This window comes from Solanum dulcamara, chromosome 10, assembly GCF_947179165.1.
Source record: "Solanum dulcamara chromosome 10, daSolDulc1.2, whole genome shotgun sequence".
Taxonomy (NCBI): domain Eukaryota; kingdom Viridiplantae; phylum Streptophyta; class Magnoliopsida; order Solanales; family Solanaceae; genus Solanum; species Solanum dulcamara.
In genome coordinates this window covers 71,589,413-71,612,101 of record NC_077246.1, presented here as the reverse complement: position 1 = coordinate 71,612,101, position 22,689 = coordinate 71,589,413, and the positions used below count along the sequence as shown (strand labels likewise).

The 22,689-nt window shown below is 36.3% G+C and overlaps 2 protein-coding genes and 2 pseudogenes across 2 annotated transcripts; all 4 read left to right on the top strand.

Moving 5' to 3' along the window:
* Positions 1 to 159: 159 nt before the first annotated feature.
* On the top strand, positions 160 to 5,128 carry LOC129869944 (putative late blight resistance protein homolog R1A-10; annotated as a pseudogene).
* A 3,867-nt stretch (positions 5,129 to 8,995) lies between these two features.
* LOC129869943 (putative late blight resistance protein homolog R1B-16) lies at positions 8,996 to 12,327 on the top strand (annotated as a pseudogene).
* An 844-nt stretch (positions 12,328 to 13,171) lies between these two features.
* Positions 13,172 to 16,089, top strand: LOC129871017 (putative late blight resistance protein homolog R1A-3). The gene is made up of 2 exons (XM_055945878.1): positions 13,172 to 15,812; positions 15,937 to 16,089. Exons 1-2 carry the CDS (start codon positions 13,172 to 13,174, stop codon positions 15,942 to 15,944), a joined length of 2,649 nt encoding a protein of 882 aa, XP_055801853.1. The 3' UTR covers positions 15,945 to 16,089.
* A 3,236-nt stretch (positions 16,090 to 19,325) lies between these two features.
* Positions 19,326 to 22,426, top strand: LOC129871722 (putative late blight resistance protein homolog R1A-3). Its single transcript, XM_055946695.1, has 2 exons — positions 19,326 to 22,089; positions 22,191 to 22,426. The coding sequence occupies exons 1-2, from the start codon at positions 19,364 to 19,366 to the stop codon at positions 22,228 to 22,230; spliced, it is 2,766 nt and encodes a 921-aa protein (XP_055802670.1). The 5' UTR covers positions 19,326 to 19,363; the 3' UTR covers positions 22,231 to 22,426.
* Positions 22,427 to 22,689: the final 263 nt, after the last annotated feature.

Below are 22,689 nucleotides of genomic sequence, written 5' to 3'. Positions count from 1 at the left end.
TAGTGCAATATTCCAGAACTCTTTCGTGATCACACTGCCCAAACGCTTGATTCTCTTCATGCTACTGCTGAATATTTCCAAAAAGTTCTTGACTTGGAGATCATAGTTAAAAGATTGACAGGACCACCACGGGATCTAGACGTTGTCACAATAACAGGCATGGTTGGCATTGGCAAAACAACACTCGCTAGAAAAGCTTATGATCATCTTACAATCAGGTATCACTTTGACACTCTTGCTTGGGTTACAATATCTCAAGAATTTAGGTGTAGAAATGTGTTATTAGAAGCTTTACGTTGCATTTCAAAGAAAACAGATATTGTGAATACAAAAGATTACGATGAGATGGATGACAATAAGTTAGCTAACCTAGTGCAAAAAAAAAAACTAAAGGGTCGAAGATACCTTCTTGTTGTTGATGATATTTGGAGTACGAATATTTGGGATAGAATAAGAGGAATATTTCCTTATCACAAAAATGGAAGTAGAATCTTATTGACTACTAGGGAAAACGAGGTAGCAATGTATGCAAATACTTGTAGCCCTCATGAGATGAAACTTTTGAGTTTAGAAAATGGTTTGAGGTTACTTCGTGATAAGGTGTTTGGACCAAAACCTGATCATCCTCCTGCATTGGAAGAACTTGGAAAGGAAATAGTAGAAAAATGCCTAGGATTACCCTTGAAAATCTCAGTGATTGCGGGATATGTCTCTAAAGAACGTTGGAAGAATGTTTCCCAAACCTTAAGCGAAGTCATTGCTAGTCATCCAGATAAATGCTTAGTAGTGCTCGGTTTGAGTTACCACCACTTGCCTAATCGCCTCAAACCTTGCTTTCTTTCTATGAGTAGTTTCCGAGAGGATTTTCAGGTTGACACTTGGAGATTGATCCAATTATGGATCGCAGAAGATTTCTGCAACACCCCTCAAAAATTTTCCCTAAGATTCGGGCCTTCTTTGTACACGTGTGGGGCCCATCGTATTTATTTTGAAGTACGTGCTTGAGTTAAGATGAGTCCAGAGGAGTTTAAGAGCGTTGGAGGTGATGTGGGGTCATTGAGGACCCCTAGGACCGAGCTAAGCCCAAAAGATCCGTCGTGGCTAAGTTTAGGACGAGTTCACGTAAGGGTCGACTTTCAATGACCCTATCGTTTGAAAGATGTCAATCCGGGTGGCCCACGACCTATCAAATTAAAGGTCGTCGAGTCTTCTTTCCAACGCCACCAAGAACGTAAATTTTGGAGTTCGAAGTCAAAGGATATGATGATCCGAAGACGAACTAGCACGATAGGAATTTCATTTTTTGGCCTGGGTTGCAACTGCTGGGGAAATGGCCTTGGCGCTGTAAGGGCGCGATGCGCCACTATCGCACCAGAAATATGCCTCAGTAGTTTGGTCTCTGGCGCGATGCGCCACTAAAAGTTGTGCAGGGTTTTTCAAGCCAAATTCCCAGAATTCAGAACAATGGCCTTGGCGCTGTAAGGGCGCGATGCGCCACTATCGCGCCAGAAACATGCCTCAGTAGTTTGGTCCCTGGCGCGACGCGCCACTAAAAGTTGTGCAGGTTTTAGGCGTAATTGGCCTTGGCGCTGTAAGGGCGCGACGCGCCACTATCGCGCCAAGAGCATTTTTGGCTAATTTTCAGAATTTGGAGGAAGGGCAATTTGGGAAATTTCCCAAATTATATATACACAAACCTTGTATAGTTTGGGACCATTTTTCTTCAGCCCCACTCTCTCTCTAGAAAAAGCCCTAGCTCCTCTCCCTTCTCTCTTCTCTTCTTCTCCATTTCCAACCAAAAAGGAGTCCAAGAGCTTCAAGACTTCAAGCTCCCATTGAAGACCCAACATCAAGGTTTCTTCAAAGTCTTCACTAAGGTATGTAAGGCTAACCAAAACATGGGTTGAGTCCACCCATATGCCCTATTCTTGTGTTGAGGTTAGATATCCATGAAAATGGAGTTTCTTGGTATGGTACATGTTTGAATGAGTTTTGTTTCCATCTTATTTAAGTATTTATGTGCCAATGTTGTTGAGCTAAGAGATTCCTAAAATGAGCCCTTATGTAAGTATGAGATGATGAGGAAATGAGTTGCTAAACATGTTTTGTTGGTCTTGTTAATTATATAGATTCTATAAAGTATACTATTTTCTTTAAAATGTTGCCTATTATAAGAATGTCGATTTGAAGTCTTGGAGATATGATGAGTCACAAAGATTTTTCTCAAATAGATGGAGGTAATGATTGATTTTATATCTCGATGATGTTATATATGTGCATTTAAAATTTCCTTGAAGATATGATTGAGATTGAGCATTGAGATTGAGATTTGGTTGTGATAGAGTTGATGAGTCGACAAGGTTGTAATGAGACTTGTTGATATGAGTTGATTGAGTTGAGTTGATGGAGTTTTATGAGTATTGAGTCTTGGGAGGAGTATCGAGCACCGAATTGGGCAAGAGTATAGTCCATACTCGAACCCAATACCTGTGTTGCCAAACGTAGGGGGGATTGAACCGTTAAAGTCGGATGCTTCCCCGAGAGCTTTTGTCCTGACATTATAGGACCTGGTTGGATTGGATCCATGAGCGTTCGTCGTTCATGCCCTGGCAAGGTATGAACGGGCGTGGCAACGACGTCGTTTCGTTGTACCTTCACTGGCTCATAAGTGTTGGTTGTCGGTTAAGAGAAACTCCCAAATAAGTTTTGATAGCACTCTGAGTTAGATTGAGTTGAATTGTATATGATTGGTCCAGTCTAAATCATACTCTTGTTTAGACTTAGGACATTTGATTGAGTTGTCATTCCTTTTGAGTTGAGCTCCCGAGTTGGTTGATTTATTCTTCCTTGATGTTCGTTGTATTCGACCATTTTACATACTCGTACATTCCATGTACTGACGCCATTTGGCCTGCATCGTTTCATGATGCAGAGACAGGTACTAGAGATCATCAACCGGCGCTCCGTTGAAGATCCACTTACACTTCCAGCCAGTCGGTGAGTCCTCCTAGTTCTCGGAGGATATTGAGCCTTCCTGTACAGTTTTTGATTGTCTTTTCTTTATTTAGATTGTCGGTAGCCATGGGCTTGTCATTGGCACCTTTTAGACTTGAATAGAGGCTTCATAGACTGAGATGTGAGGAGGTCGAGCGGTCATCTTGAGGATTCCTATTTTGATTATCGTCTTGATTGTAAATGTTTGGCCTTCGGCCCTTATGATATGAGAAGTATTTCTTAAATTGAGTTTTCTGCTAATAGAATGTGCTTGAATGAATAAGTGACTGTACCAAGTGGTCCGCTCGGAGGTCAGAGATGGCCTTCGGGTGCCGGTTACGCCTAGGGTACCCTCCCGGGGCGTGACAATTTCATAAGGACTTATGAAAATAGTAAATGTTTGGAAGAAGTGGCAATAGATTATTTGGAGGACTTATTTAGCAGGAACTTGATACAGGCTAGAAAAAGGAGATTCATTGGTGAGATAAAAACATGTGGAATACATGATCTACTGCGTGAGTTCTGTTTGATAGAAACTGAAATGACAAAGCATATGCATGTTGAGAGAATTCACCCTACTCTTCCAACACAAAAGCTTAATGTTCGTCGCTTCAGTTTTCAAACCGAATCTTATTCAGTTGAGGATTGTCATAAGCTATTGACCCTGTTGCCAGATCTATCTACTTATTCTCTTTATTGAATCTACCTCTTGATCCCCGTCTTAAGATTTTCTGGAGAATTCCCAGCTACCGTCGTGATACTATAATACATGAATTTTTCTCACGTTTCAACATTCTCAGGAGATTTCCCATCTACCGTCGTGATAGTATAATACATGAATTTTTCTCTCGTTTCAACCTTCTCAGGGTATTGGTCATCTTCAATAAAGTTGTAATGTTCAAGTCATTTCCACTTGTGATAACAAAGTTGTTTCATTTGAGATATGTCCAAGTTCGATTTGATGGAGATATTCCTGAATCAATCTCAAAGCTTCAGAATTTGCAAACTCTAATTTGTAGTAGTAATCCTTTCGATATAACTTTACCTAGGAAGATATGGATGATGAAGAAGTTGAGGTATATAAGTCTGTCTAGGAGAGCCACTTATTTACCCAGTCCTAGAAGAGAAAGTATTCTAAATAAGCATCTTGTGATGTCAAATCCAAAGGAGCTTTCTGGTCTTTGTTGCACCAGTTGTACAAAAGAAGTCTTTTCTGGCATTCCCAATCTAAAGAGACTGATCATTCATCTGCCTTTTTTCTCATTCAAGAATTTTCCAGATTATTGGCTCATGGATTTGTCTAGCTTGAGAAAACTCGAAGCATTCAAGTTTTTCTAGGACTTTAGTTCGCTATACCCCATCAAGAGTTTTGTTCTTCCAACATCACTTAAGAGGTTGACTTTAGCTAACTTTAATTGTTTTCCTTGGGAAGACATATTATCAACTGTAATCATGTTGCCTAATATTGAAGAGCTCAAACTTAAACTTTGTATAGCCAATGATTTTTTATGGAGATTGAGTGATAAAGATGAGTTCAGAAGCTTGAAGTTGTTGTTACTGAGTAACACAAATCTTAAGCGTTGGGAAGCTAGCAGTGATAACTTCCCAAATCTAAAACGCCTCGTTCTGAAGGATTGCTACAGGCTGCAAGAAATTCCAGCAGATTTTGGGGAAATTTGTACTTTAGAATCAATTGAGTTACATGATTGCAGCGCTACTGCTGAGGATTCTGCCAGAAATAGTGAACAAGAACAAGAGGACATGGGAAATAATTTTCCTAAGGTTTACATCCATAACAGTCGCTGGTAAGTTTCAATTCTTCACATTATTAGTTACCTCATGTTTATTAAATCTTAGCTCCTTGAATTTAAGATGATGACTTCTACTTGTTATTTTGCATATGCAGGAAATTGGAACTTATTTTAAGGGACCATCTAATGATCTAATAATGCTATCTTCCATAACTGATGTATTGTAATATCTATTTTGTTTTATGTGATAGTTCGAAATGGATAAGGTTTTCAAGCGATTATGCATTGCCTATGGAGTATAAGAATCGATGATTTCACACTTTGATTTTCCTCAGTTCATATATACTACATGTTTTTAGTAACATCAAGTAATATCGTGCATTTTCGACCAAATTTGTTGTTGGTTATGGATTCTTTCTCATGCTTCCATCGAAGCAGGTAGCATAAGTTAAAGCCTGTATTTTCTGACTGAAAAACAACATGGACAAGTGGTTGTTTCCTTAGGCCATTTGCACAAGCTAAATTGTTCAAAGATCCATTCTTTCAGTACAAGTAAAATTTCTGGGAATAGACATACTGTGACACCCCAGAAATTTTTCCGCAAAGACTCAAACCTTTCTTCACGTGTGAGTAGACTCGGGCCGGAGGACTTGTAATTCTACATGTGAGTTAGGACTAATTCCTAAGTATTTGAAGTGTGTTAGAGGTGTTTAGGGGTCATAAGGGATCTCTAACACCAAGTCGAGTCCAAAGAACTCCAATCGATTAAGTTTTCGGACGAGTTAGTATAAGGGTCAACTTCCAACGACCATATCTCCTAGGATATAAACAACTGGGTGGACCACGACCTACCAAATTAAAGGTATTTGAGTCTTCTTTCCAACGCCACCAAGATTGCAATTTTTGGAGTTTGGAGTCAAAAGTTATGGCCATTTTACTACAGACTAGTACTGCAGGAATTTCAAGCCTGGGCGAAATTTGGGCTTGGCGCTCCAGTGGCGCCCCACGCCACTATAGCGCCAGAAAACAGCCTCAGTAGTTTGGGGCTTGGCGCGACGCGCCACTATAGCGCCAACAAGATTTTTGCCCATTTTTCAGATTTTTGAAGAGGGACAAATTGGACTTTTTCCCTAATTACATATACCCTATCCTTGAACGTTTTGGGACCATTTTTCAGCCCCCACTCTCTCTCTAAAAGCCCTAGGAGCTTCTCTCTCTCTCTCTCTTCTTCTTCTTCCCCAAATCCATCTCCAACAAAGGGTGCCTTCAAGAGTTTCAAGGATTCAAGTCTTCCATTGAAGACCTAACATCAAGTTCCTTCAAAGTCTTCAAACAAGGTATGTAAGGCTAACCTAAAATATGGATTTAGTTCTTCCATATGCCCATATATGTGTTGGATAGAAGTTGTGAAAGAGTTGAACCTTCTAAGAAGGTTTTCTTGAAAGTTTTCCTAAACTATGGAATGTTTTTAAGTACTATTAGTTGATTGATGTTTTTAATGACTTGAGTTACTAAATAGTTAATTTTCATATTATTGACTACAAATGTATCTTTGTAATAGATTTATAGGTATTGACGATTCTCTTGAGTTGAGTTTTGTTGAGAGTATGGGTTCATGTTTCATTCACATGAACCCAAGATGAAATTTCTTGTTATAAATGTCTTGAGGTTGAGATGGATAGTTGTGTGTATATATGTATTGATTGGAATGAAAAGAATGAATTGGTTAGTTAAGAATGTCCCTTTGCTTCTATAAAATGAACATAGGACAAAAAAATAAGGATATTAGAGTAAATGTTTGATGATGATGTAAATGATAATATATGATGATGATGTGATGATGATGTTTTGATGACGATGTGAGGGATGACGTGAATGGTGCTTATTTAATATGTGTAGAATGATTGATGAAGAGGTATATTGATGAGGATGTTATGTGATGAAGTGGATTGGAGTCTAATGTGATTTTGTGGTATATGATGTGCATAATTTGAGTTGATTGGAGTCTTAGGAATATTTTAAAAATAAATTATCTCTTGAGGAGGAGCTCTAAATAAAGTATTTGTGAACCTTTTTGCATAACCTATTTATACACTATTTTGAGTCTAAAGAATTATTAGTTTCATCTTTGATTTAGAAAGGAGTTTAAGTATGAGTTGAGTATGAAGAGCCTTTAAATGAGTTGAGTATCGTTACATTAAAGTATTTATTTTGAGTTTGAGTTGAGGAGTTGAAATTATATTTTGATGTACATAACATTTTCTACATTCATTGAGTCAAGATTGTATAAATTTTTAAAGAGAAGAGTTTGATGATTTGAGATGAGTCGATTTCAAAGAAGGTCCAATGAGACTTGTCATTACGAGTTAATTGAGTTGAAATGAGAACAGAGTTGATGAGGTGGCAATGTTCCACATGAAACTAGCCGTGAGGGCTTGTTTGAGATGATTGAAGGAGTTTTATGAGCATGGAGTCATGGGAGGAGTATCGAGCACCGAATTGAGCAAGAGTACAGTCCATACTCGAACCCAATACCTGTGTTGCCAAACGTAGGGGGGATTGAACCGTTAAGTCGGATGCTTCCCTGAGAGATTTGTCCTGACATTATAGGACTTGGTTGGATTGGATCCATGAGGTTCGTCGTTCATGCCCTGGCAAGGTATGAATGGGCGTGGCAACGACGTCGTTTCGTTGTACCTTCACTGGCTCATAAGTGTTGGTTGTCGGTTAAGAGAAACTCCCATTTAGGTCTTGATAGTACTCTGAGTCAGTTGAGTTGAGTGAGTTGCTATATGCTTATGAGTTAGTCCTGTCTACACTATTTCTTGTTAGACTTAGGACACTTGAGTGAGTTGTTACAGATTTATTGAGTTGAGTCCTTTGAGTTGAATTGTAAAACGTTGCATAATTTAATTTGCATATTTACTGAGTTGAGTCCTTTGAGCTGATTGTTGAGTTGAATGTTGAGTAGATTGTATACGGTCGGATTGGAGTAGATGAATTGTGATTGGAATGAATGGAATGGTATGTGACTAGATTGGATTTGATTATTGAGTTAATTGTTGAGTTGAGTGTATATAATCGGATTGCACATGATTGAAAGGGATCGAATTGTAAATGAGTTGATTGAACGGTATTGTGTATGATTGGATTGGACTGTATGGTATATGATTGATCTTTGTCTAAAAATGTATTATTACTTTAGACTTATGACGCCTTGTTGAGTCTCTCTTATCCTTTCAATTTGAGATATTTGGACCGCTGCTATTCTTCCTTGAGGTATGTTTCATTCTGCCATTTTACATACCAGTACATTCCACGTACTGACGCCATTTGGCCTGCATCGTTTCATGATGCAGAGACAGGTTTGAGAGATCGTCAATAGGAGCATCATTGGGGATCTATTCGCACTCAGCGTGTTGGTGAGTCCTCCCCTACATTCGGAGGACACCGTCTGTGTATTCTTGCATCGAGTTAGCCCTTTTCATTTTGATTTGAGGTAGCCATGAACATGTCATTGGCACCAATTAGATAGTAGTGATAGAGGCTTCATAGACTAGATAGTGATGAGTCGATCGAGTTATTCTTGTCAAACTATTTATAATGACAAATATTAGAGTCGAATTTGTTGGCCCATGACCTTTATTCTTTGAGTTAGACTGAGGTTTGAGTTGCCCACTGAATATTCTCTTTATTCTTTTGTCTTCCGCTGATCGAATGAATGAACGGATGTGTGATCAGGCTATGTGGTTCGCTTGGGAGTCAGAAATGGTTTCTGAGTGCCGGTTACGTCTAGGGTACCCTCCCGGGGCGTGACACATACACTTCAGTTTGATTCATTCAATTTTTAGTAAGTCAAATAATTATTTGATAAGTAAACCTAACATGGTGTTTGAAATTAATTAAAGGGTGTTATACAACAATTGGTTCTTTTTAAGTAAAAAAAGAACTGTCTATGGGAAGAAAGAAAACATTAATCAAATGTAAATGGATGGGATATAATTATTATTTTTAGTATTAAAACTGACACATCTGCTTTCACACACCCAGTTGGCATTGACTTTGTAAGTCAATTAATTTATTAACAAACTAAGATGGTTTTGGAAATTATTTAACACAACAAGTAGCTATAAATACACATTGCAGAGTCTCTATTTGATATATTGAATTGCATACATATTCTCTACTCCATCAAAAAGTATTGCTGTAATTTTTCTTCTTCAAACTCTTGACGAACAAATAAACATGTGATGAAGATTATTTCTGATGATGCTGATCAAGTTCTTGGATTATCCGGGGATTCCTTGATTGGCACTTCTTCTACAAGTTATCCAATGCTGTCATATAAGTTGGAAGATGATATCGTGCAGGGACTTGATGGTGACTTGGAGATCATAGTTAAAAGATTGACAGGACCACCATCGGATCTAGACATTGTCACAATATCAGGCATGGGTGGCATTGGCAAAACAACACTCGCTAGAAAAGCTTATGATCATCTTTCAATCAGGTATCACTTTGACCTTCTTGCTTGGGTTACAATATCTCAAGAATTTAGAGGTAGAAATGTATTGCTAGAAGCTTTACATTGCATTTCAAAGCAAACAGTTAGTGTCAATGCAAAAGATTATGATGAAATGGATGAGAGTGAGTTAGCCGACCTAATGCAGAAAAAACTAAAGGGTGGAAGATACCTTGTTGTTGTTGATGATATTTGGAGTAGGGATGTTTGGGATTGTATAAGAGGAATATTTCCTAATAACAACAATGGGAGTCGAATCTTATAGACTACAAGAGAAACTAAGGTAGCGATGTATGCAAATACTAGTAAACCTCATGAGATGAACCTCTTGAATTTAGATAACAGTTGGAAGTTACTTTGTGATAAGGTGTTTGGAACCGAACATGATCATCCTCTTGAATTGGAAGAAATTGGAAAGGAAATAGTAGAAAAATGCCAAGGACTACCCTTGACAATCTCAGTGATTGCGGGACATCTCTCTAAATTGGCCAGGACATTAGAAAGTTGGAAGGATGTTGCCCGAACCTTAAGTGAAATCATTGCTAGTCATCCAGATAAATGCTTAGGAGTGCTTGGTTTAAGTTACCACCACTTGCCTAATCGCCTCAAAGCTTGCTTTCTTTCCATGAGTAGTTTCCCAGAGGATTTTCAGGTTGAGACTTGGAGATTGATCCAATTATGGATTGCAGAAGGTTTCATAAGGACGTCTAGAAGTGGTAAAAGTTTGGAGGAAGTGGCAATAGATTATTTGGAGGATTTAATTAGCAGGAACTTGATACAGGCTAGAAAAAGGAGATTCAATGGTGAGATAAAAACATGTGGAATACATGATCTACTGCGTGAGTTCTGTTTGATAGAAGCTGAAACGATTAAGTTTATGCATGTTGAGAGAACTTACCCTCCTCTTCCAGAACATAAACATAATGTTCGTCGCTTCAGTTTTCAAACCTTATCTTATTCATTTGATGATTGGTGTGAGCTGTTACCCCATGTTGCCGGATCTATCTACTTATTTTCTCGATTGGATCTACCTTTTTCACCCCATAGTAAGCTTCCTGGGAAATTGCCTATCAATTGTCCTATAATACATGAATTTTTCTCTCGTTTCACCCTTCTCAGGGTATTGGCCATCTTCAATAAAGATGTAAGTTCTCAGTCATTTCCACTCGTGATTACAAAGTTATTTCATTTGAGATATCTCCAAGTTCGATTTGACGGAGATATTCCTGAATCAATCTCAGTGCTTCAGAACTTGCAAACTCTAATTTGTAGTGGTTATTCTTCCTATATAACTTTACCTGAGAATATATGGATGATGAAGAACTTGAGGTATATACGTCTGCAAGGAGTTGCTTATTTGCCCAGTCCTATAAGAGAAAGTATTCTAAATCTAGAGGAATTTTCTAATCTTTGTCACGCTAGTTGTACAAAAGAAGTCTTTTCTGGCATTCCCAATCTAAAGAGATTAATCATTCATGAACCTTTAATCAAACAACACTATTTTCCCAATCTTGAGCTCTTGGATATGTCCAGCTTGAGAAAACTCGAAGCATTCAAGTGTTATTCCTGGAGATATTATAGCCTTATGCATATATCCATCAAGAGTTTTGTTTTTCCAACATCACTTAAGAGGTTGAGTTTAAACAGAAGTACACATTTTCTTTGGGAAGACATATCATCAACTTTAAAGATGTTACCAAATCTTGAAGAGCTCAAACTTAAAGATTGTGAAGCCATGGATAATGTATGGAGATTGAGTGATGAGGAAGAGTTCAAAAGTTTGAAGTTATTGTTACTGAGCAAACTACATCTTGAGCATTGGGAAGCTAGCAGTGATAACTTCCCAAATCTAAAACGCCTCGTTCTGAAGGATTGTGACAACCTACTAGAAATTCCAACTGATTTTGGGGAAATTGGTAATTTGGAATCAATTGAGCTACATTATTGCAGTGCTACTGTTGAGGAATCTGCCAGAAAAATTGTACAAGAACAAGAGGAAATGGAAAATAATCTCCTTAAGGTCTACATACATAAAAGTTACTGTAAGTTATCCATTATTGATTCTCTCATCTTTGTTAAACCTTACCTCCTTGAAATTAAGATGACGACTTGTTATCTTTCAGATGCAGAGACTTGAAGCTTATTTTGCTGGACCATCTAATGCTATCTTCCGAATGCAGATCACTTAAGTTCATATTTTGATCGTTTGAGAAATTGATGTTTTAGGAATAAGCATGTTTAATACATGTCTCTCCCATTTGTGATTTAGTATTTTGTAAACATTGACTCTTTTGACGTACTGTAATATCTATTTTGTTTTATGTAATAGTTTGAAATGATTGAGGTTTCAATCTATTATGCATAACCTATCGAGTACACGAAATGATGGTTTCATATTTTTGAATCTGTTTTCCTCTCTTCAGTATAATACATGTTTTTCGTTGATGGCCGGTGCTTTCACACTTTGAGATACTGGATATCAATAATCTTTCTTGACGATGGTAGTAACAGTAAGTAATAGCCAGGAATTCTACCTGAAAATTATGTTGTATAGCTCAAAAAAAGGCACGTAGAGGAACTTGCTTCTTTAGGCTATAGTGGTGGTAGTAGTAATGTAAAGGAGAGAGGAAATCTTTATATTTCCCTATTAGTTATGATTTTCTCAAAATCACTATATTATCAAGTGTTAGGCTTAGAGTAGTTGGTGATAATTCCTTACTTGCTTGATCGCCTTTACATTGTTCTACATGGGATTTGATCCCAACTCATAATAGGGTAAATTATAATGCATACGAGTTATGACCGTGTACACTTTCTCTCATAGGGGTGGATTTGGATGTTATCAGCTATAGTGGTTGTAGTAGTGATGAAATGGAAAAAGGAAATCTTGATACGTTGGTGAAGGCTATTGTTGGAGTTTCTGTCGGCATTCAATATGAAAATTCAAAACCAAGCAAGAGTGTTAAGAGGCGTGAGACAAGTGCGCAACAAGAAGCAGCCAGAGAGCGAAGAATACAAGAGGAACAGATTAATATTGTAAACAATCAGGTTAATTATTGAGAATGAAAAGCTAGAAAGAAAGCTTGAACCCCTTGGGTTGATCTCCATCCCACCTTTTCATTGCCTCTGATTTTATGCACCAACAACATTGAAAATCCTGCACTTCTTCATGTTCGACGAAGTTATTATTGTGATTTGTTATTGTCTTCAAGTTCAACGAAATTATTGGCATTTGAGGTACCGCTACTCCAGTAATAGGTATATCAGTTCTGTCCAAGGAGGAAGTAATCCAACATTTCGAGTACAGTGAGGGGTTTAAATTAATTTCTTAAGGACATGTAGGAATTATGTATGCTCGGATAGTTAATTCCTCAAGGACACACAGAGAATTAGGTTTCTGCATTTTTCAGATTAATGTTTTAACACAGGATTATAACATAACTTGTGCTAACTGAACCGCTGTATAAGTAGTCTTGGCCGATAGAAGCAGGCACACTTGGTGAGGTAAGCCGACCACATAATTTTTCCCTGGCCATTGAGCGTCAGGCGTGCTTGAAGCCCATAGTAGGTGAGCCTCAAGATGTTTTGCTATGAGAAAAAATGCCTTGGGAATGTGCATTCTCTGATCCATTACTTGTCAACTGTATAGATGCTTTTGTTTTCTCCAATAAGAACCAATAATTGATGCCTTTTAAATTAAGTAAAAGCCTGTCCATATCAGAAAATGGATGGGAGATAATTGACTTTGTTTTTTTAGTAATTTATTGATAAACACTAACATGGTGTTGGAAATTAATTATACAACAAGTTTCTACGAAACAAAAGAGTATTATTTGATATCTTGAATTACATCCTCTCTACTCCTTCAAAATTATTTTGTTTCATTCCTCTCCATATTGACTTAATGGCAGCCTATACTGCTGTAATTTCTCTTCTTCAAACTCTTGAACAACGAAATCCAAAACTCTTTCATGGTAAAACTGCTAAAACGCTTGATTCTCTTCATGCTACTGCTGAATATTTCCAAAAAGTTCTTGAAAATGCTAGCAAGAGTAGATTTGACACTGAAAATATAAAATCTTTGGAGGAAAAAATAAGAGTTGCTGTTAGTTATGCAGAAGATGTTGTTGAGATGAAAACTTCTCAGATCATCAAAGTCTCTAGGTGGACATTTGGAATTTTACAGCACCTGGATTTGCTAAAAGTTGTTAAAAAAATGAATACAACAAAGAAACAAGTGATGGAGATTGTTTCTCATGATGCTGATCAAGTTCTTGAATTATCTGAGGATTCCTTGATTGGCACTTCTTCTACAAGTTATCCAATGTTCGAAGATGATATTGTGCATGGACTTGATGATGACTTGAAGATAATAGTTAAAAGATTGACAGGACCACCGTCGGATATAGACATTGTCACAATATCAGGCATGGGTGGCATTGGCAAAACCACACTCGCTAGAAAAGCTTATGATCATCAAACAATCAGGTATCACTTTGACATTCATGCCTGGGTTACAGTATCTCAAGAATTTAGGTGTAGAAATGTGTTGTTAGAAGCTTTACGTTGCATTTCAAAGCAAACAGATATTGTGAATACAAAAGATTATGATAAGATGGATGACAATGAGTTAGCTGACCTAGTACAGAAAAAGCTAAAGGGTCCAAGATACCTTGTTGTTGTTGATGATATTTGGAGTAGGGATGTTTGGGATAGCTTAAGAGGAATATTTCCTGATTGTAACAATAGGAGTCGAGTCCTATTGACTACTAGGGAAACTGAGGTAGCAATGTATGCAAATACTCGTAGCCCTCACGAGATGAGCCTTTTGAGTTCAGAAAACGGTTGGAGGTTACTTTGTGATAAGGTGTTTGGACCAAAACATGATCATCCTCCTGAATTGGAAGAAATTGGAAAGGAAATAGTAGAAAAATGTCAAGGACTACCCTTAACAATTTCAGTGATTGCGGGACATCTTTCTAAAATGGCCAGAACATTAGAAGATTGGAAGAATGTTACCCGAAACTTAAGTGAAATTATTGCTAGTCATCCAGATAAATGCTTAGGAGTGCTCGGTTTGAGTTACCACCACTTGCCTAATCGCCTCAAACCTTGCTTTCTTTCTATGAGTTGTTTCCCAGAGGATTTTCAGGTTGACACTGGGAGATTGACCCAATTATGGATCGCAGAAGGTTTTATAAGGATTTCCGAAAATGGTAAAATTTTGGAGGAAGTGGCAATAGATTATTTGGAGGACCTAATTAGCAGGAACTTGATACAGTCTAGAAAAAGGAGATTCAATGGTGAGATAAAAGCATGTGGAATACATGATCTACTGCGTGAGTTCTGTTTGATAGAAGCTGAAATGACAAAGCATACGCATGTTGAGAGAACTCACCCTACTCTTCCAACACAAAAGCATAATGTTCGTCGCTTCAGTTTTCAAGCTGAATCTTACTCAGTTGACTATTGTTATGAGCTATTACCCCCTGTTGCCAGATCTATCTACTTATTTTCTCGATTGAATTTACCTCTTGAACCCCGTATTAAGTTTTTCAGGATATTGCCCATCTACCGTTGTGATCCTATTATAAATGAATTTTTCTCTCGTTTCAACCTTCTCAGGGTATTGGCCATCTTCAATGAAGATGTAATGTTCAAGTCATTTCCACTTATGATTGAGAAGTTGTTTCATTTGAGATATCTCCAAGTTCGATTTCATGGAGATATTCCTGAATCAATCTCAGAGCTTCATAATTTGCAAACTCTAATTTGTGGTGGTTATCCTTCCATTGTAAATTTACCTGGGAAGATATGGATGATGAAGAACTTGAGGTATATACGTCTCGAAGGATATGCTTATTTACCTAGTCTTAGAACAGAAAGTCGTGGGACAGGGATGCCAAATTTAGAGGAACTTTCTGGTCTTTGTTACACCAGTTGTACAGATGAAGTCTTTTCTGGCATTCCCAATGTAAAGGGATTGATCATTCAAGCACCTTTTAATAAAGAAGAGTTTCCCAATTGGCTATTGGATATGTCCAGATTGACAAAACTCGAAGCATTCAAGTTTTACGGGTCACCTTTTTTGGGAGACTCCATCAAGAGATTTGGTTTTCCAACATCACTTAGGAGGTTGTCTTTAACTCGGTGTTGTTATTTTGATTGGGCAGACATATCATCAACTTTTATGATGTTGCCAAATCTTGAAGAGTTCAAACTTAAACGTTCTCGACCCTTGAGTCATGAATGGAGATTGAGTGATAAAGACGAATTCAAAAGCATGAAGTTATTGTTACTGAGTGGCTCAGGACTTAAGCATTGGGAAGTTAGCAGTAATAACTTCCCAAATCTCAAACGCCTTGTTCTGAAGAATTTCTGGTATCTGCAAGAAATTCCAGCAGATTTTGGGGAAATTTGTACTTTGGAATCAATTGAGTTACATGATTGCAGCACTACCGCTGAGGATTCTGCAAGAAATATTGAACAAGAACAAGAGGATATGGGAAACAATATCCTTAAGGTCTACATCCATAACAGTCGCAGTAAGTTTTAATTCTCTCTCTAAAAAGTTGTTCGATTCTTCGCATTATTCATTACCTAATATTTATTCAATTTACCTCTTCGAAATTAAGATGATGATTTCTACTTGTTATCTTGAATATGCAGGGAATTGAAGCTTATTTCGAGGGACCATCTAATGTCATCTTCCAAATGCAGAACCTTTTAGTTTTTATTTTGAAAAGTAAAATCATAATTTAGTTTTATGTTCTGATCGATTGGTTATATTCATGTTTTAGGAATAATCATGTTTAATACATATCTCGCCCTGTTTCTTTATTTTGTAAAAAGGTAACTATTGGTTTACTGTAAATACGCCTCTGGCAAAAATGCTAAGTAAGGCTGTGTACAATAGGCCCTTGTGGTCTGGCCTTTCCCCGGACTCTGCGCATTACGGAAGCTTTAGTGCACCGGGCTGCCCTTTTGTTTTATGTGATAGTTCGAAATGAACAAGGTTTTAATCTATTATGCATAAGAATTGATGGTTTCACGCTTTCCTGTGTTCAAGTATAATACGTGTTCTTATTAACAGTAAGTAATATTATGCATTTTTCAACCAAGTTTGTCGTTGGACAAGTGTTTTTCCTTAGGCTATTCCACACGCTAAATTGCTCAAATATCCATTCTTTCTGTACAAGTAAGTAAAATAAGAGTCCAAGTCCATCAATGTCTCAATCTTGAACTGAAATGTTCCATTCTGGTACAAGTAAGTAAAATAAGAGACCAAGTATATCTTACAATTAAAATTTTGGGAAATAGATACACTTCAGTTTGGTTCAGTCTGAATTTTTTTTTGCCTGCATTTTTCTTCAGCCACTTTTTTGTTACTTAAAATGCTGAAGGGGAAAACTAAAGACCATCGATACAGATCTGCTTTCACACACACACCCAACTGGCATTGACTTAGTTTTGTTTTGTATTTATCAAAAACAATAATTTATGTTATTGATAAACACTAATATGGTGTTGGAAATTAATTATAAAACAAGTTTCTATATCTTTCTACTCCATAAAAAATTGTTTTGTTTCAATTCCTTTTCATATTGACTTGATGGCTGCTTATAGTACTGTAATTTCTCTTCTTCAAACTCTTGACCGACTAAATATTCCAGAACTCTTTCATGTTCACATTGCTGAAACACTCGATTCTCTTCGTGCTATCGCTGAATATTTCCAAAAAGTTCTTGAAGAATTTGAACCTGAAAAAATCAAATCTTTGGAGGAAGAAGTTAGAGTTGCTGCTAGTGAGGCACAAGATGTTGAAATGAAGATTTCTCAAATCATCAAAGGCTCAAGCTGGACATTTGGAATATTACAACACCAAGATTTGCTACCACTTGTTGATAAAATGGATACAATAAAGAAACAAAAGATGGACATTCTTTCTCATAATGCTGAACAAATTCTTGAATTATCTGAGAATTCCTTGATTGACACTCCTTCTACAAGTACTTTGTGATAAGGTGTTTGGACCAAAACATGATCATCCTCCTGAGTTGGAAGAAATTGGAAAGAAAATAGTAGAAAAATGCGAAGGACTACCAGGGGTGTCAAAATGAGCCCAAATATAGGTAACCAGCCCAACAAGGAGTGGACTACCCTTAACAATTTCAGTGATTGCGGGACATCTCTCTCAAATTTGCAAACTCTAATTTTTAGTGGTAATCCTAATTTTGATGTAACTTTACATACAATCCGTTAAAAATAAGGGTAAATTTGTGTCAAAATATAATGAGAAGCTATATTTGGACTCAAAGTATAACATGAAAGGTATATTTGGATAACGAGGGGTATATTTAAACTATTTCTAATAGTACATGGGTATATTTGACTCTTTTCCGTTTAGTTTAAGATAGTACTCCCTGTGTCTCTATTTATTTAACTTTAAAATGTGAGTTTTACCCTTAATAAAATTATTTATAGCCATACAACCATCTATAACTTATTTTAGACCATAATTTTTAAAAGTTTTTATTTCTTTCTCATACTCTGTTTTTTTTAGAGTAGGGAAGAATAGTACTCCTTCATCAATATGTGGTACTCTAGAATTGACTCAACAAGTCAATATGTGGAAGCTACTTCCTCTGTCTAACAATAGTTATTCATTATTAATTTACACACTCCTTAAGAAACAATAAATAATAGGGGTAATATTACTACATTACCTTATGAATATTTTAAATTTAATGCTTTGGAAAAAATGTATTAGATATTGAATAGTATTTAATAGTAACAGTAAAATAGACATAAAAGAGTAAATTATCTCTTGATTATCTAAACTAGACAAGTATTGTTAGACAACTATTTTTGGGAGTATTACCAAGTCTAAAAATGGGAAGCTATTGCCAAGTCTAAAAATGATACTATCTACGTTCCTTTTTATTTGTCATTTTTTTTTTGAAATCAAACTGCATGAATTTTGATCAATATTTTAAGATTTATTTTCTCATATAGTTTTTGAACATCTAAATTTTAAATATTAAATTATTCTAATTCAATTTAGCTTCAAAAATTAGTCAAATTGACTCTCGGGGACCGAATTGCGACGAATAAAATAGAATGAAGGGAGTAATTTTTTTTCTAATCATTTTCTCCATTATTGACATGACGAGCCTCGGAGAATTTTAGTAGCTTAATTAGTTGGTTATCTAAACTTTCATCGAGGGTTCGATTCCCTTTTTCGAAAATTAAATATGACCCATAGGCCCTTTTTTATATATATATTACTTCCCCTACCCCATTTTTTAATTTTTTTTTTTTAAAAAAAAAAGACATGACGAGCCCCACCAGTCTTTCATTACTTCTCATTTTTGTACTTATTGAATTTCTTTGGAATTTAATAAAGGTAGTACTTAGATTTGACCAGTAGTCCAAACTATGTGCTTTTGGCGAGTTTTTATTTTTTTTTTTATTTTTTTGAACTTTTGATAACAAGTTTTGTCATGTGTAACATTTTTGACTTTGATCTTGAAGGCTTATTCAGAAGTTGTCACATGTGTAACATTTTTGACTTTGATCTTGAAGGCTTAATGAGGGCAAGTGGGGCTCAAAAATTCAAAATCACCAATTTATAATTGGATGGGGATTTTTTGTTTACACGTGGCATTAGTCGATTTTGAAAAGAATGTCTCCTTAGTAATTTAACAACTCTTTAATCACAATATTATACATCAGTAGATGACATTATTTAAGATCACAAGATTAAAAGGCAATTTGGTATATTATTACACATATCTTTAGTTTAACATCACAAGATTCAAAAAACTTCATTATTATCTTAAACTTCGTTGTCAAGTCAAATAAAAACGAAAAAGTTGAAAGACAGAGTAGATAGTTTCCTTGAAATTTCTTTAGAGGAGCAATCCAATGTTTTCTGTATCAAAATTCTACATATTGATGGTGATTGTCAATAATGTAGTATGATATTTCTTCTCGAGTAGTATTTAATATCTTCAATTAAATCCTATCCAGCAATATTCCAATTCTTAATATTCCAATCTTTTCTTGTTCATCAGTTTTGAGTATTAATAATTTGATGGCAGCTTATAGTGCTGTAATTTCTCTTCTTCAAACTCTTGTTGATCAACAAAATATTCCAGAACTCTTTCATGTTCACACTGCCCAAACGCTTGATTCTCTTTATGCTACTGCTGAATATTTTCAACATGTCCTTGAAAATATTCGCAAGAGTAGTAGATTTGCCAGTGAAAAGATCAAATCTTTGGAGGACAAAATAAGAGTTATTAGTTATGTAGAAGATGTTGTTGAGATAAAAATTTCTCAAATTATCAAAGGCTCAAGCAGGACATTTGGAGTTTTACAACACCAGGGTTTGCTACCACTTGTTGAAAAAATGGATACAATAAAGAAACAAGTGATGGAGATTCTTTCTCATGATGCTGATCAAGTTCTTGAATTATCTGAGGATTCCTTGATTGACACTTCTTCTACAAGTTATCCAATGTTGGAAGATGATATTGTGCACGGACTTGATGATGACTTGAAGATAATAGTTAAAAGATTGACAGGACCACCGTCGGATCTAGACATTGTCACAATATCAGGCATGGGTGGCATTGGCAAAACAACACTCGCTAAAAAAGCTTATGATCATCTAACAATCAGGTATCACTTTGACATTCTGGCCTGGGTTACAATATCTCATGAATTTAGGTGTAGAAATGTGTTTTTAGAAGCTTTACGTTGCATTTCAAAGCAAACAGATATTGTGAATACAAAAGATTATGATAAGATGGATGACAATGAGTTAGCTGACCTAGTACAGAAAAAGCTAAAGGGTCCAAGATACCTTGTTGTTGTTGATGATATTTGGAGTAGGGATGTTTGGGATAGCTTAAGAGGAATATTTCCTGATTGTAACAATAGGAGTCGAGTCCTATTGACTACTAGGGAAACTGAGGTAGCAATGTATGCAAATACTCGTAGCCCTCACGAGATGAGCCTTTTGAGTTCAGAAAACGGTTGGAGGTTACTTTGTGATAAGGTGTTTGGACCAAAACATGATCATCCTCCTGAATTGGAAGAAATTGGAAAGGAAATAGTAGAAAAATGTCAAGGACTACCCTTAACAATTTCAGTGATTGCGGGACATCTTTCTAAAATGGCCAGAACATTAGAAGATTGGAAGAATGTTACCCGAAACTTAAGTGAAATTATTGCTAGTCATCCAGATAAATGCTTAGGAGTGCTCGGTTTGAGTTACCACCACTTGCCTAATCGCCTCAAAGCTTGCTTTCTTTCTATGAGTAGTTTCCCAGAGGATTTTCAGGTTGACACTCGGAGATTGATCCACTTATGGATTGCAGAAGGTTTCATAAGGACTTTTGGAAATGGTAAATGTTTGGAGGAAGTGGCAATGGATTATTTAAAGGACCTTATTAGCAGGAACTTGATACAGGTTAGAAAAAGGAGATTCAATGGTGAGATAAAAGCATGTGCAATGCATGATCTACTGCGTGAGTTCTGTTTGATAGAAGCTGAAATGGCAAAGTTTATGCATGTTGAGAGAACTCACCCTTCTCTTCCAAGACAAAAGCATAATGTTTGTCGCTTCAGTTTTCAAACAAAATTTTATTCAGTTGATGATTGTTGTAAGCTATTACCCCCTATTTCCAGATCTATCTACTTATTTTCTCACTTGGATTTACCTTTTTCACCCTGTATTAATCTTCTTGGGCTATTTCCCATCTACCGCCGTGATCCTATAATACTTGAATTTTTCTCTCGTTTCATCCTTCTCAGGAGACTTCCCATCTACCATCGTATAATACATGAATTTTTCTCTCGTTTCAACCTTCTCAGGGTATTGGTCATCTTCAATAATGTTTTAATGTTAGAATCATTTCCACTTGTGATTACAAAGTTGTTTCATTTGAGATATCTCCAAGTTCGATTTGATGGAGATATTCCTGAATCAATCTCAGAGCTTCAGAATTTGCAAACTCTAATTTGTAGTGGTAATTCTTCGTATAGAACTTTACCTGAGAATATATGGATGATGAAGAAGTTGAGGTATATAAGTCTGTCTAGGAGAGCCACTTATTTACCCAGTCCTAGAAGAGAAAGTATTCTAAATAAGCATGTTGGGATGCCAAATCTAGAGGAGCTTTCTGGTCTTTGTTACACCAGTTGTACAAAAGAAGTCTTTTCTGGCATTCCCAATCTAAAGAGACTGATCATTCATCTGCCTTTTTTCTCATTCAAGAATTTTCCCAATTATTGGCTCATGGATTTGTCTAGCTTGAGAAAACTCGAAGCATTCAAATTTTGCTGGGACTTTAATTTGTTTTACCCCATCAAGAGTTTTGTTCTTCCAACATCACTTAAGAGGTTGACTTTAGCTAAGTTTTTGTATTTTCCTTGGGAAGACATATTATCAACTGTTATCATGTTGCCTAATCTTGAAGAGCTCAAACTCAAACATTGTATAGCCAAGGATTTTGTATGGAGATTGAGTGATAAAGACAAGTTCAAAAGCTTGAAGTTGTTGTTACTGAGTAACACAAATCTTAAGCGTTGGGAAGCTAGCAGTGATAACTTCCCAAATCTAAAACGCCTCGTTCTGAAGGATTGCTACAGGCTGCAAGAAATTCCAGCAGATTTTGGGGAAATTTGTACTTTAGAATCAATTGAGTTACATGATTGCAGCGCTACCGCGGAGGATTCTGCCAGAAATATTGAACAAGAACAAGAGGACATGGGAAATAATTTTCCTAAGGTTTACATCCATAACAGTCGCCGGTAAGTTTCAATTCTTCACATTATTAGTTACCTCATGTTTATTAAATCTTAGCTCCTTGAAATTAAGATGATGACTTCTACTTGTTATTTTGCATATGCAGGAAATTGGAACTTATTTTAAGGGACCATCTAATGATCTAATAATGCTATCTGATGTACTGTAATATCTACTTTGTTTTTATGTGATAGTTCGTAATGGATAAGGTTTCAAGCTATTATGTATAAGAATCGATGGTTTCACACTTTGAAAAATATCATGAACAAGTGGTTGTTTCCTTAAGCTAAATTGCTCAAAGACCCATTCTTTCTGGGAATAGACACACTTCAGTTTGATTCATTCTTGCTTGATGAAGCGAATTTTTAGTAAGTCAAATAATTTATTGATAACTAAACACTAACATGGTGTTGGAAATTAATTAAAGGGTGTTATACAACAAGTTAACAACAATTGGTTCTTTTTAAGTAAAAAAAGATCTGTCTATGGGAGAAAGAAAACATCATATATATATATATATATACTATCTTAAAGAGGCTATTATTAGGGTTAAGGGAGAAAGAGAGATAATTATCTTCTATTTCTAATGGATCTTCTAATTGGGT